Source organism: Pyrus communis, chromosome 12 (genome assembly GCF_963583255.1).
Source record: "Pyrus communis chromosome 12, drPyrComm1.1, whole genome shotgun sequence".
Taxonomy (NCBI): domain Eukaryota; kingdom Viridiplantae; phylum Streptophyta; class Magnoliopsida; order Rosales; family Rosaceae; genus Pyrus; species Pyrus communis.
Genome location: NC_084814.1, coordinates 23,558,618 through 23,574,385, shown reverse-complemented (window position 1 = coordinate 23,574,385; position 15,768 = coordinate 23,558,618). Strand labels below are relative to the sequence as shown.

Below are 15,768 nucleotides of genomic sequence, written 5' to 3'. Positions count from 1 at the left end.
TCCGGAACTTGTAGTATAAAATCACAATCCTTGCTCTCACAAAGGTATCGCTCATATTGTTCCAATAGCCCATAAGTTGGAGAGTATTGTGCTTTGCAGAGAGAAGAAGGTTGTGTGCAGTTTACATATGGCCTCTACATCCACAAACATGTCTGCATGTATGCTTCGATCAACATGTTTTGTATCAAATTTGCTTCTTGTTTACACAGTTCAAGATTTGTGATTTACTTGATCAATCCATGTGTTCCTAGTGATTATATTGAATACTTGTTTACTCTTACAAACATGTCATCGAAACAGCCATCTCCGACGAAAGTATCAAAATCCAGTTGTGGTGGACTGAACGAGTAGCACTGAAGAATGATCACATATGGTTTCGATTGACCAATTTTAAATTTATTTGTTTTCTTTCGAAAGTGAAACTATCGGTGATAAATTGTTTACCGATTTTGTTCTATCGTTTTGTTTTGACTTTCAAGTTAATCTCCCGAGGGGTAAGAGGGTGACCCGAATTATAGGCTGTTACACGACCTGGATACGAAAGGAAGAAGCAGAACAAGCCGTCTGATTTCACTGATGAGCCTGATGACGATGACGAGGATGCTGATCGGTTTGTAACCAATGCTGCAGAGTGTCGCACTCCCAAACACTACGAGGACAAACACCACGCCAGCTCCATTTTTCTCCGCGGAAGCATTGCGAGGAGGCTTTGCTCATAGTGGATCTTCTGTTCTACTTCTTGAATATGATTCAGTTCGTATCATGTAAATGTATTATTTGAAATTTTTTTATGTCTTTGGATTTGGATGATTTATGGGCTAATTTAAATTAAAAATGTATGGTATAGTAGTAAATTTGATTTCAAAAGTTTAGGAAGGAAAAGGAAAACTCCTTGGTGCTCAAGCAAATTTGATTTCAAGGAAACCTTCTTGTCGGAGATGAAGAAACCAGTGTCATTACTGCAAATGTGTCTCAGGAGGAACTTGAACCTGAACTGCATCCAACTGATCATGGTCGCATCATCGTCGTCGTCATCGTCTCCTTTCTATTTTCCCTTATAAGTTGCAGATTATGAGCTTCTTAGTCATTAATTTAATCACTTTTGGTCATAGAATCTTTATTAGTGGTGCAGCTAATCCAAGATGTGTCACATTTGCACTGTGTTTCATCCAAAAAACGGAAATAATGATGCATATTAATTAAATTTACAACAATATAATCAGCTTCGTCTTCCCATTGCGCCACTGCTCTTCTCATCGGTTTTCATGGGCGCGAGCGGAAACTGACTGAACCAACGCTTCAGCAAACGGGCAAACGGGCTGCAACCGAGAAGGCTTCCCTTGTTTCCACGACAGTTTGACAATAACAAACTACAAAGTACAATATAATTGCATCAAGCTTTATTAACACTAATCTATTAGTCACTAATTACATAAGATTTAGAAACCTCAGTTGACATCCGCAGCTGATGAAGAAGATAGATATTTCAATATGATTGGCACACGAGGTATCATTATACAAATAGTGGGATACGTGTGTTAAAAAGTTAATAGCTTAAAAAATAAAATTTCCCACCACTTACATAAAATCACGTGGTGTACCATTCCCGTCACAATGAAAAATTTCTCGACAAAGAAAATATGAAACTTTCAATAACAGGATGCAGAGGCTTGGTCTCAACCCCATGATAACCTCCTCCAACAAAATGCCCCGCCACTTCCACACCCTTTCCCTCCAACATCTTCACCACCCCCATCTGACGGTCAACCAGTAAGTCCCCATCACATCCAATCAACAAAACCCTAAATCCAACCGCCTTCAATTGATCCAACTTCTTAATCAAACCATCCCCACCATCGGATCGCAATACTCGTGGTCACGGTCAACCCCAACAGGCAACCACAGCTCCCACATTATACCGCTACCACTCAGCGGCAACTTGGGTTGCTGATAGGTTTCGAGCTAGGATTGACACAAACAGGACCAATTCTAATGGATTCAACCGTTAGCAAAGCAGCTGTTAAGATTTATCCTGAATACTAAATTTTCGTACGTACTGTCAGGTCCTTCATAATTGAAGAAGTTTACGCTAGGATTACCAAGTGCTTGAAAAGTTGAAAACCCCAAAAACAAGCAAACACAGATGCTTCTCAATGTTTGAGAATGAAGTAACCCTAAACCCAATAACACACATCTACTACTTCTCCAATTAACTTCCAACCTTTGATTCATTGATTTAATTATATTTTAAGCTGCTGTTGCTTGGTTAGTCTGGTGGGCCAGCATAATCCATTGTTGTTATACCATTCTCATCCAACTGAGATTTTTCAGTGTGCCGGGAATAAGGTCCGGCATATTAAGTGTCATAATACAAGTGGTTGGATATCTTGTATACTTGAAAAAAATCTCTAACCACTTGTATTATGACACTTGGTGTACCGTAACGTGTTACCGGCACGCTGAAAACTTCTCCATCCAATGGAATAAGGACAGCTAGCTGCATGGAATGAGAATATGCCGTGATTGGTGAGTCCATTAATCTTGGATTTCCATTCCATTTCCATTCATCAAACTTCAAGATCACTACTGCATCTTCAATATAGAAAAGTGATTTGTGCGTACCCTTTTACTTCACCACGCGTTTATGTTCATTATTAGTATTCAAACTGAAGAAATGAAAAGATATAAATAAAGAAGGATGTGCAGAAGAAGAAAAAGGGAATGAGGAAATCACTTTTCTGAATATGATATAACATTTTGAAGGAAAAAGAAGACCATATAAATGAAAGTGGAAGAAACTTGCTAGTTTAGGTTTTTGTACAAGTACTTTTGTGTTGTATTCGGGTAATATCCTTTGCTTCCTTGTCCATGGATTCATGCAAACTGCAAAGCATAACTTTTTCTTTGCTTTGCTTCCATGTCTCTCCCTGTTGGTGACCAAAATTCTGATATAAGTAATAGTATCACAGCCTTTGCTTCTAGTTTTCTTGGCAACCAAACAGTAATCTACTCGTAAACCAGGAAGTTCGAGAGCGAGGAATCAACGACAGAGGTTTCTACAGAAAGAAAGCGGCTGCCAACAAACGGAATCTGTATAGCTAGGTACTAATTTGCATACTCTTCTACTATATTTCCTTATATGTATGCAGTTAAACTTGACATATGTTTGTCGAAAATATATTTCATGTAACTGAAAACAGAACTTTTGTTCAATTATGTGGCTGTTTATTGGAACACAGAAAACTAAAGTTACATGAATACTAAAGAAACTCTTAATGAATTTTTTTTGGTGGATAACAGGGGCAAAACTGGTTCCCGGGCCTGTTGAAAATGAGTCATTATTCTGATGCACAAGATATCGAGCTTGCAACTGCCGTTGCATCAGCTGCGTTCGCCATTCACTCCAATGAAGAACCTAAATTACAGTATCGAAAAGGGACGAGGGAAAGCATTCCGATCCCAAGGACCAAGAGTTTGCAGGACATGAGGACTGGGCGACCAAACAAGGAAACAAGGAATAATGGTACTTGACTGCATACATCATTAATTTTTTTTGTGATAATATGTTTCAGAGAATTAACAGGTTGTATACATAGTAGATGAAGTTTCAAGGAAAAAGTCAATGGATCAAAGAGAACTTCCATCTAGTTACCCTAATCGGGCATCCTCTTCAAGACCTTCGACTCCTGGAAATGGATACCAGAACCAAAGGGGAAGTTCAGTCGGACGTAATGTTGTGGAAACAAAACCAGATGCTTGGGAGAGTGGCCAGATGAAGAAGATTCAGAAGCGGTAAAGACTAATTGCTTTATCTTTATGTTAAGGAAACGATTTCTGCACACCCCTTTCCCCCTTTTACACGTCCTTACTATTTATAACCCTTGATTCTGAGGGGAAAAGGCATGTGCGGAAGTCACTTGATAGAAGACGAATTCAGTTTCTTCCTTTTGAAATGGTAAATTATACTATTCAGGTATGAGAAAGTGAAGGCTACAATTGTTGCTTGGGAAAATGAGAAGAAAATGCAAGCAAAAGCTAAGATGGAGAGGAGAAAGGTACGTTGCAATGATTGTTGTTTTTTTTAATTCAAAGTTTGAGGAACGCCAATGAAGAAGATCGCTGAAATAATGTGTTGATTGCAGAATGAAATTGAGCAGAGAAGAGCAAGAAACATGCAGCATTACCAAATTAAGCAAGCAAGAATTGACCAGATAGCAGGAGGAGCAAGGGCACAAGCGGAAGAGAAACGAAGAAATGAAGAGTTGAAAGTGAAAGAAAAGGCGAAAAGGATTAGGTCAACAGGCAAGGCTCCTGCTACATGTTTCTGCTTCACTTGTAACTAGAAAGTTAACCGGCCACTTGATCTTCTGTTCTGCTGATAATTTGTGTATATTAACTACAATACGAGCATCGATCCTAACTTATTTTAATTTGTACATGATGTATAACATTAGTTGTTTGTTGAATCTGTTCATCCAATAAAACTATATATGGCTCTTTCGATTCAAAGACTCGGCACGAAGAAGTAGATACCGGTTCAACCATAAAGCTGCTACTTCCTCTCAAATGCTCAAACATTACATAGAAATCTTTGTTAAAATTTTGCCTCTATAGGTATGGAAAGTACTGAGGCAAACTCAGTGTGAATAAAGAGGAAAGAATAAGGTCCAAGATTTTGATTTGGATCGATGCGAGTCACGCGACATGGAACTAACGCTTCCCTCATTTTGAGGGCAAGGGCACGACAGCTGGTCCATCTTATTGATGGATGAAATTACCCTAAACTCTAAACCAGAAACCCAAAAATTACCTCGACCGCAAGATAGCTGCATCCGCCAAAACGACATTGTTTCCAACAGCTACCTCCTCGTCACACCTTCCCCTCATACTTTGGACAGTTATTTTGTGTGCCCCTAATATGTTCATCAAGTACTGCAGCAAAAGTAATTTGTTAGTAATCTGGTCCGGAAATCATTTCAATAATTTATACGACACAACATTAGCTTCAGTCTATCTGTGCATCACATGCTAGCTGCGGCCTCTTCACGCGGAGCATTGTTGTGAACTTAAGCCAGACTTATCAAGAGGCTGGAAGCCAACCAATTTCGAGTTTTCGAGTTTTCGCCACCCTAGCTAGCGTCGCCCCTTCATGTAAGTCTCTCTCATGGTTAAGCATGACTAACTTTAAGTGGACCTGAATGTGAAATCAAATCACCATCACAAGGCAAGCTCTGTCTGCTAATAGAGCTTAATGATTCAGGAAATTCAAGAGGATAAAGAGGTGTTCCTGGAGATGGAGCAAAGTGTCCCCAGTTGCCATGGTTATGTTAGACATAAAACAAAATGTGGCCTTATTTGTCAAGCTAATCACTCATCTAGGCTACTCTAGCTAGCTAGTAGAGTGTCAGAAACCAGATCATCGATGAGATGGAGAGAAAATGAAAGACGTTGCTTGTCCAAATTCGACCACTTAATGGCCCTAAGTCCGAATCCCCGTACACATTGATTATCTGTAGTTTAAAATATCGTCTTGTCAAAAAAAAAAAGAATTTTAGTTGCCATGAATTTAGGTCAAATCTGAATAAATCATGTGCAAGGCTCCTATGTTTTAGCCCACATATATAACTCTAGAAAAATATGCACCAAATTCTTCAGCCAGCTCATCATTATTTTTAAACAACATCTGATCTTTTCTTGTAACAAAAACGCATAGCAGTTTTATGACATGTAATCGTCTTACCAACTAACTTTTAGCCTGATAAATTAAAAAATAAAATTTATAGTCAAGTCTACTATTAAAATATGGACATAGATAACTGGTTACTCAATGACCAATATAACATCAAAAGCCCATGGACCCGTCAGTGGCGATGAATAAGGCCACGGATGACGCACACATTCATGTATAAACACACACACACACACATAATATAGTCGTGTAAATTATTTTTGGTCTCAAGTTTTGCAAGACAAGATAGACAAAGAGAGGGAGATAGAGATAGCCATGAGAGGAGTGAAATTGTCAATTTTCAACCAAAACGGATCTGTCAAATTTAATGTGTTCATAACTTGCATAACATATATGATTTAAATCAACCAAACAAGCTAGAGGTTGTCTTGAACTTTGAGGCACTGCAATGTGCAGATTGCCAACTTACCAGGGACTAATATGATTAAGGGATATACTATATTTTCACCAATTTTAGTTTCCTCTCTCTTTTAAGATTTCAAGAAATTGTGATTGAATTACGAAATTTGTGTGGAGAGTATTTGTCGTCAAAGGATGAAAAGGGTAGCATAATAATTAACTTGGTATTAGAGTAGACTATCCATGTAAAATTAGTCATGTAGTAAACGTAAAAGACCGTGTAGGTGACTTGAGGTTGAGAGTATCCTACACGAAAGTAAAGTCACACGAAATGACTTGAAGACCCTTTATCTATATCGGTCCAGGGCGATTGACATGAAATTAACGTTGATGAAAATTTAGAGCAGACTATTCACGTGAACTATCATGTGTTGAGCGTTTAGACTCCATGTGTAAGGAAGTTTAAGAGTATCCTAATTATTTGTGAAAGTATAAAACGTCACACGAAAAAAACACCAAGTGACTTTAAGACCCTAGATCTAAATTGGTCCAGGGGGGGCAACCATATCTGGTTTTCTTCTCCATTCTTCTTTTAGCTACCACATGTTTTGTGTAATATCTCCATCACAGCAATGTGAGTTTGACACAAAAAAAGGACCAGAAAGACAACGAAATAATAGAAAGAGTCCAAACTCATATCTCCAACTCATTCATTTTTCGATCGAGAGAGAGAGAGAGAGAGAGTGAGAGAGAGAACTATATAGAGTAGTAGTGTAGAGTTCTAATTAGGAATACTATTACTATATTCGAAGGAAAGGCCAAGAAAAGAACAAGTCGAAGGAGAGGAGAGAAAGTGCAGATATCCTCCTCACGTGTGCATGCATCATGCAACAGCAGAACCAACCCAACGCCAGTCTTCTTGTCCCTTTGTAAGCACCACCGTTCATATTTTTTTCATAAACCTTTGAATTTTTTGTTAATTATTAATACAATTTTCTCTTAATTTCTGCTTTTTTATATGGACTTTTAAAATAAAAAAAAATTAATTAATTAATGCGTAATTGTGTATGGTATAATTAACCCAAGTTTTTTGACAAAAAAAAAAAAACCCAAGTTTGGTGTTTTTATTCTTGTTCAATGCCATTTACACCACTAGATTTTAGAATAGTTTATATGCTTTTTTGTTGCTCTATCCCTTGACTAAAATCTCGATGCACTTAAAATCTTTGAGTTGGAAGCTATAATTAATCTTTCTTTTTCATATCAATTATCGTTCATGAGATTTTAATTTTAAAGCTCATCTAACAAAATAAAGAATGAATACTGCTAGATCAAATGGTCATGCATATATTCAATTAATTTATTCGGTCTTTCTTCCCACCAACTTACCTTGATTTGATAACTTAGTTTAGTCTCAAACATTGAATTTTTGGTCAATTAACTTATGTTTAGACATTATTAAATATTCTTTTGTTTTTAATCAAAATATTTCATCTTATTATTAGGATTTGCTTGCTGATTAACACATATACAGGTCTAATTATGACGTCACAGAGCTAAAATTGGAAAATAGCCAGTTGGTCATGTATGGGCTTGGTGGGCTTCCTCCCACATCCCAATCAAAGCCCGCATGGCGCAGGAGCATGGCTTGTGACACATTAGAATCAATTGTCGATCAAGCTACATGCCACAAACGTGACCCAAATATCATCCGCCATGACCAGACACCGGCCAACATAAGCTCAATGGTTGCATCCTCCGGCGGAACATGGACTGACAGCTCTGTCCAAGTACCGCCGGCACAGGGGTGGATAAGAAAACGCACTCAGTCAGATTCCGGCTTCTTTGAGAATAATTTTAGTAGTAAGACTAATAGCATTCATGAAGAACATGCAGATCCCAGTAGTGTTAGATTGTGCAGGGACAATGATACAACTATGTCCACATTGGTTTCTTTTGAGTCTCCTCCCAGTTTGAAGACCAAAAGCATCGAAGAGGATTCGGCCTGTCACGGAGGACTGGTAAGATGCATGTACATATATATTCTTTGAGCGTCGTGCTACATGTATCACATATACTCATATCTCTCGCAACTTGTATCTCACATCTAGCAGAAAAACCGAGATGATGGCCGGGAAACCACCAAGGGTGGAAAACCAAGCCGTTCACACTCAACAAGACCAAGGCGAGCTGCTGCTGTTCATAATCAGTCAGAGCGGGTAACAATTTATTTTGGTCACCCCAAAAGGAAAAGAATCCCTATCGTCTAATAATTCGTGTGCGAGAATCATTTCCCTAATTGAGACTAAATCCGTGTAGAAACGAAGAGACCGGATTAACCAGAAGATGAAAGCTCTGCAAAGGTTGGTGCCAAATGCAAGTAAGGTGAGAAAATTTGCTGAGTGCTTAATTATGATCATCACTAATTAATTTAATTTGGTGACAACATTATTTTTTGAATTGTAATGTGATTAATTACAGACTAATAAAGCTTCAATGCTTGATGAGGTGATCAAATACTTGCAACAACTTCAAGCTCAAGTCCAAATGATGCATAGTATGAGAAATTTCATGCCTAATGGCCATATGAACATGAATATGATGATGCCTTTAGAAATTCAGCAGCAGCAGCAGCAACATCTTCATCAAATGTCACTCCTCGCTCATATGGGAATGGGAACGGGAACGGGAACGCTCATTCATCCTACACCGGTTGTGGCTGCCGCTCCTCCTTCTTTCATGCCGCCCTTTATGATGCCACCGTTGATGCCACCGCACCCTCCTCCTCAAGCAAAGCCTGAACCAACCGGCACTAACGATGGTTCAGACCCTCTACCTGATCCATATTGTTCCCTCCTAGCACAGGTACGTGCATGTATTCACATAAACGTGTGAGGAAATGATAGCAAGAAGCTCATGTTTGGAAGTACTTCTATAGCTAAAACTATTTTCAGATAACCTAAAGTATTTATAACAAAATGCTTGGAAGTGCTTCTATGGAAGAGCGTCTGCTATGTGCTTCTAAAATCACTTTGAGTGCTTTCTCACTCAGCACTTGAATTTTTATTATAATAAAAGCAAGCATATGTGCTTTATAGAAAAGCATTTCTGTACGGTCATTAATCTTATTTTTTACTTGTGGAATTAATTTAAATGAATTGATTTGCAGCAATCAATGAATATGGACCTGTTCAACAGGATGGCAGCTCTCTATCGCCAACAAGTCACTCCGGCGACAGCAGCGTCAAGCAGCCTGTCACAGTCAAGCCAGGTTCGAAGGAACTAGTAAGGACGCACCAAGCTCCCGGATATTATAGTTCACGTGATAAGAGAAATACTAATAGTACGAGCTAGCCCTGGTAAAATGCGACTAATTCAAACGTTATCTCTCTTAATTACTAATGATCTTGTATGATTGGACTTATCAATTAAGTCTTGTAAATTATTTCTTCTTACATAATTTTGAATCCGGATAGATAGAAAGTCAACATCACAATATACTGGAAAATGGATGCATGACTCTGTTAAAACCACAAGAATTTTGCCCCACACAACATTTTCTGATGTGAGTTTTGAACCATAACAATTAATTTGGTCTCAAGATATCAACGTACGTTTTCATGTTACCGACATTCTCATCATGTCACGCGACGATGACATAACCATCTATGGGGACACATTAGTTTCCAACTCTAGAACACCAGACCGCCATGGGCGGTGCTGGTGCAAATGGCAAGCACGCCATGGTTCCTGAGTGTTCTTTGCAAGCTTAAATACATAATTTTTTATAAGCAGTAACTAATAAATCAACAACACGCACGGGGCAGAAATGTACAACAGAAAAATAATAGCAATAATACACAACTCCTTCAGCAAATCAATCGGTATAGCAGTACACACAAGAAAAATGTTTCACATTCTCAGAGAGCCTTCTCACCTTGATTCAGTTTTCTCTTCATTTATGCCTCCGCAACTTCACAAACTCACACAACTTCAATCCCACGCGACCTCCAATCAACTGCATTCATGTCTTTTTCTTTCGTTTTTTGTATGTTTCTTCTCAAATATGTACATAAATCATAGCTATATGTATTTGGTATATCAGATTGCATCTTCCGTGTCTGTTTCCGAAGCCATGGATTTGGTATCCTGACGCGAAATCACGGTCTCAAAAGCACCAACCAAGGCCTTGACTTTACTCTTCCTGGACACAACAAGCCTACTGGCAGTCTCTTCGATCACATTATTTAACAACTTCTGCACATCCTTCCTTCCTTTCACATCTTGATGTCTCAACACAACCCTCTCAGGTTCCGTTCTAGTACTACCATTCAACCCGCTATCACTAGCCGTTTTCCTCCTCAAGCTCTTCCTTCGTGAACCTTCCACATCTCGTTCGAAGCTTCTCAGAACAACTTTCTCACTTTTGAATTTACCACCATTTGACTGGCTGCCATCAACTTCTTTCGTCCCGGGGCTATGCCTTTTGATGAAAGCACCATTTGAGTGACTGTGATCAGCTACTTTCCTCCCGGGGCTCAACTGTTTTAATACATCACCAACTGAACGGTTGTCACAAACTTCTTTCCTCCCGGCGCTCCCCCCTGTGACACCACCTTTACCATTTTGGATCTCCCCTGCCAATCTTACTCGCCTGAATTTGAGTCTCCTTGTAGTACTGATCTCAGGCTTTATGTCAAGCACCCTTCCTCTCTTAAATGTCAGCTTTCGGGCTGAGCTGTTTTTACTTTCAGAGCGATGTGTCTCAGACTTTCGAGGCCTAGTACTCTTCTCCACCTTCAAATTTTCTCTTTGATTACCAGTTTTCATTGCTCTGTGTTGAGACGTGGCGCCATTTTCTCTTTTATGAGTGGACTGGGCTGGGGATGCGGACGTGGATGATGATGATGATGACGACAACGATGAAGATAAAGGCCTTCGAGTACTCCGCCTCAAACCTTTGTTTTCAGGGGGTGGAGCAGTAGGTGAACGACCATAACCTCCATTTACAGTGCGTTTGAAGTTTTTCTTCTTTGAGGATGTAGGTGATCGAGTGGTACCAACTCCCTTCCTTGCTTGCCTCAAGCTTTTGACATCAGAGGATAGATGTGATGATGATGATAACTCAGGGGCATCGGCACCATTTGGAGTTGGTTTGACAGTACTATTCTCAGTATTAGATTCGACGACATACAAAATCTTTTCCGGAACATCCTTATTGCAGGTTCCCTCAGGTTCAACTTTTCGGGGACACTTTTGATCTTTCATATGAGACAGCCCTTTAAGGTTCTTAGGGCTTCCAGCATTTGCATCGGAGACTCTCTTGACAGGGTGTTTGGAAGTCAAACAAACAGTTTCAGGCTCTAACATCTTTTTCTCAACCAATACAGGAGTCCTTTGCAGCTTGCTTCTGATTTTTCTATTTACACTACTGCCCGAACCTTCTTTTATTTCCTTGCCCTTTCTAGTTCCACTCTTTCCTTGATTACTTGAACCTTGTCCTGTGCGAGAAGATGGCTCTAGTTGCTCAGGCTTCACCTTTGAACAGGCGTCACCTTCCGTAGAAACATCAATCTCCTTGATGGGAGTCAAAACTGTTTTTGAAGAGACATTTTCTTTCCTTTTCGATGATAAAACTCTTTTGTCTGTGCCACCAGAATGATTAAGTTCCTGTGCTTCAGAATCTGGAGAAGGATTAGGACTGACTGTTGATATCACCTTTGAATCAGTGGAATCTTCAGCAGAAACATCTATATCCTTATAGGGAGGTGAAACTCTTTTCGCCGTGGCAGTAGAACTCTGGGACTCAGAATCTGGAGAAGGGTTAGGATTGATTGTTGATGTAACCTCCAAATTTCTCAAGCTTGGGTCTGATCCTGGGAGAGAAGATTGATCTAATTGCTTATCCTTCATCTTTGAATCAATCAACTCTTCCATACAAACAGCTATTTCCTTGGGAGATGAAACTTTCTTTGAAGAAGTTTCTTTCGTCCACGATGAACCTTTCTTCTCCGTGACAACATAATTATTAAGTTTCCGGGTTTGGGAATGTGGAACAGACCTCGGTCCAGTTGTGGATATCACCTTTGAATTTCTAAGGCTTAAGGCCGCTTCTGGGAGAGAAGATGGCTCTGATTGCACACGTTTCACCTTCAAACCAGCGGAATCTTCCATAGAAACATCAATGTCCTTGGAAGAAGATGGAACTTTTTCTGCAGAAACAATTTCTTTCTTTGTCAATGACAATACTTTTTTCTCTGTGACGACAGAACTGTCAAGCTTCTGGGTGTCTGAATCTGGAGAAGGCTTTTGACTGGTTGTGGATATCCGTTTCCTCTCTGTAGCTGATTTTCGCAGTGCAGCAGTTGCATTTTCTTCAGAGGCATTTCTCACTCCATATTTGCAATAATCATGGCAGGAACTTATCGGAGCTCTAAGATATCGGGACTGAATCCATCTACCACCCTTTGGTTCCACTTCATGCGGGATCCACAGAACAGAGTTCCTGCTGGTATCGCCAGCCTTTGGTTCCATTTTCTGTGGGACCTCTGGCATAGAGTTCCTTCTGATACCACTGCCACTGTGCTCTAATTCCTGTGGGATCACACCAATAGAGTTCCTTCTAACATCGCCAGCATTAGGCTTCATTTCCTGTGGGATCACTGGGATAGAGTTCCTTTTGAAATCAGCAGGAGGATCTACTTTCTCTATGGAGTTTCTTCTGATATCACCGGCATTAGACTCTATTTCCTGTGGCCTCACTAGGATAGGCTTCCTTCCGATATCACCACCCTCATGCTCCATTTTCTGTGGGATTGCTAGGATAGATTTCTGTTTGATATCACTGCCATCGGGTTCTATATCCTGTGGGACAGCTGCAAAGAAGTTCCTATCATCATCACTGAGATCCATGTCCTGCAGGACCACTGGGATAGAGTTCCTCTCGGTAGAAGGAGGATCAAGATTTCCGATAGAGCTCCTTCTGATGTCACCTCTATTGGGCTCTATGTCCTGTGGAATCCCCATGACCGGATTACCTCTGACATCACCACCCTTGGGATCCATCTCCTGTGGGATCACTGGGATAGAGCTCCTTCTGCTATCCCCGCCATTGGGCTCTATGTCCTGTGAAACCCCTGGATCAGAGTTACCCCTGACATCACCACCCTTGGGATCCATTTCCGGTGGGATCTCCGTGATAGAATCCCTTCTGATATCACTGCCAACATCACCACCATTGGACTCCCCTTCCTGTGGGATCGAATTCTTTCTGGCCTTTTCACCAAGAAGGTCCAGGCCTTGTAGGATCACTGGGATACCGATGTTCTCTGCTTCCATTACGAAGAAGACGACATAGCAAACTGACAACCCTGTAAAATATTATAATTTCCCAAGAAAGGGAGAGTGAGATAGAGTACATAAAAAAACAACACTCACTTCCAAAATAAAATTTTAATTCCCTTTTTTCTCAGATTTCAAGTTAAAGAATAAAATTGACGTGGAGTGCTTACCAAGAATCTGATGTCCTATAATGTAGGGAGAACCTTGAGGCCTCAAAACTTCACAAGGATGTTCTGCTGCATTCAACACGAATCAAAAGATTCTACTAAGATAACAGTCACAACAGTTCCAGAAAAACAAATGCAGATTTCATATTATATCATGAACGGAAAAGGGAAAGCCTGCAAAAGCATTTAGAGATCATTTGTTATCGAAATAGATTCACTACTTCTCGAAGCTTTAACATTTATGGTGAGCCTTTTAACTTTTACAGCAGTCCCTAATTGTTTCTTTCTTTCCGTATTCTTGGATTAGGGTTTTATCCTTCTTAGTCTTCCTAAGAACTTGTCACCTCCACTTCACCTAATATTTATCAAACACCAGATGATCAAACATTCAATCTCCTAATTCAGATGGGATGCCCTTCAGATACCTCATGCATCAACTCAACGTACCATTTGTGTACCCAAATTCTAAGTCTGTAAAATACTTGTCGCTACTTGTTAGGATCAAAGCAGCAGCCTCGCGCACTCTCTAAGAAGATTAATTCAACTTTCATTGCACAAAATACTTAACACAACCTTATGGGAACATTTTAAAAGATTTTAAATCACCCTATTAAATTGTTAAACAAAGTAAACACACCACCTAGCAGCTGATACAAAGAGAAAGGTCTAATGCAGATACCATGATAGGTCTCCTGGGAGAATTAGTATCGATTATTGAGCTCGTTGTTTCAAAACCTGAAAAAGCATAACAAAAAAAGGTACAATCAAGATGAATGCAAAAACATCTATAATCTACATTTGTAAACACCAATTCGAAAACAAGAACAGTGTATCGCATAAATCAGGAAACTGTATAAACTTGTAATTCCATTAATCAACAATAGAGAAAAGAATCATTCACTTACAGGTCCAAAAGGCCAAGGAAAATCCTATCAAATATTTGTTCATCCATCACAACGGTAACCGCAACAAATTCAAAAAAATAAAAAAATAAAAAAATTCTTTTAGGAGCAGAAACTCCTTCAATCCCGTCTGTCTCACTCGAGGAAGAAGGTTCAACATCCGGATCCTACTGGCGATATTCTACACTAATTCATGTAACTACGGAGATGGAGATTCAAACTTGGGTGCATACATGGATTCAAAATGTTCTTATTACACTTGCAGGTCCAAAAGGACAAGGAAAATCCTATAAAATATTTGTTCATCTATCACAACGGTAACCGCAGCCAATTCAAAAGAAAGTTTCTTTCTTGCAAGCGATATTCTACACTAATTCATCTAACTAACGAGATGGGGATTCGAACTTGCGTGATGGATTCAAAATCTTCTTATTAAATATGTAAAAAAAGCAAATTTGTGATGAAATATCAAGCATCTAGGAAAACAGAGACTAGCCCATCTGCAGTTTTCACACAATCATTCATTTCATCCAAAAACAAACATAAAAAGTCCATATTTTCACATCAACCATGAAATTAAAATCGCGAAACAGACAAAACCCATCTGCAATCCGTCACAAAAAAATCACATCCCGGGAAAAAATCCAAAACTTGAAAAAAGCATCAAAGATCGAACCTTTTCTTGTGCATCTTCCTATTCTTCTCATTCATGAGAGGAGAAAAGACCCCAAAAGGGGACGCGGCTGCACAAATTGGTCACCCCTTACAAAAAGTGGCGATTTATTCATCGTCGTTGGCTCTGTGAGGATGAGAATGCGCGTTTGTTTTTGTTGCAAATAAAATAAAATTAAAAATTTAAAAATATACCCAAAAAGCCATTTTTTTGCCTTTTGGGTTTTTGGTGGCGGGTCTGCTGCTATGTTTGGCTGGAAAGAGAGAGAGCAGAGGTGGAGGAGAGAGAAAGTTCTAGAGGGAAAAAAAGGGCGGGTACTAACGGTCTTATTCTGGAAATACTTTTATCGGCCTGCGATAATACGATTGAGTTACCTGACTGTGACTCTGGGTTTAACGACAAACACGCGCCAACGACCTTTTCCCTTCCGGTATCGGTTAGGACCGTTACTCTTCTATTTTTAGTTTTTCTTTTCTTAATTTTTAGCCTGCGTGTCTATTGAATATAATTTTCGAAAAATATTATTCTTATCATTTATTTATACCATCATTTGTATCATTTTCGTAATAGAGATGAGACCCACATATATTGGTGAGC

The 15,768-nt window shown here is 39.4% G+C and overlaps 3 protein-coding genes across 4 annotated transcripts; 2 read left to right on the top strand and 1 right to left on the bottom strand.

Annotated features, from left to right (window-relative positions):
• Window positions 1-2,755: 2,755 nt before the first annotated feature.
• On the top strand, window positions 2,756-4,471 carry LOC137709799 (remorin 1.4-like). The gene is made up of 5 exons (XM_068448782.1): window positions 2,756-3,102; window positions 3,301-3,523; window positions 3,600-3,792; window positions 3,974-4,055; window positions 4,143-4,471. The coding sequence occupies exons 2-5, from the start codon at window positions 3,331-3,333 to the stop codon at window positions 4,341-4,343; spliced, it is 669 nt and encodes a 222-aa protein (XP_068304883.1). The 5' UTR covers window positions 2,756-3,102; window positions 3,301-3,330; the 3' UTR covers window positions 4,344-4,471.
• Window positions 4,472-6,973: 2,502 nt separating this feature from the next.
• On the top strand, window positions 6,974-9,374 carry LOC137711197 (transcription factor PIF7-like). Its single transcript, XM_068450405.1, has 6 exons — window positions 6,974-7,017; window positions 7,623-8,109; window positions 8,200-8,307; window positions 8,408-8,473; window positions 8,570-8,953; window positions 9,258-9,374. Exons 1-6 carry the CDS (start codon window positions 6,974-6,976, stop codon window positions 9,372-9,374), a joined length of 1,206 nt encoding a protein of 401 aa, XP_068306506.1.
• A 262-nt stretch (window positions 9,375-9,636) lies between these two features.
• Window positions 9,637-15,304, bottom strand: LOC137711196 (uncharacterized). 2 transcript variants are annotated; one of them, XM_068450403.1, is made up of 4 exons: window positions 15,175-15,304; window positions 14,276-14,331; window positions 13,600-13,665; window positions 9,637-13,458 (listed from the first exon to the last, which is right to left on the bottom strand). In XM_068450403.1, the coding sequence occupies exon 4, from the start codon at window positions 13,424-13,426 to the stop codon at window positions 10,190-10,192; it is 3,237 nt and encodes a 1,078-aa protein (XP_068306504.1). In that variant the 5' UTR covers window positions 13,427-13,458; window positions 13,600-13,665; window positions 14,276-14,331; window positions 15,175-15,304; the 3' UTR covers window positions 9,637-10,189. The 2 variants fall into 2 exon arrangements, with proteins under 2 accessions (XP_068306504.1, XP_068306505.1); XM_068450404.1 differs by lacking the exon at window positions 13,600-13,665.
• Window positions 15,305-15,768: the final 464 nt, after the last annotated feature.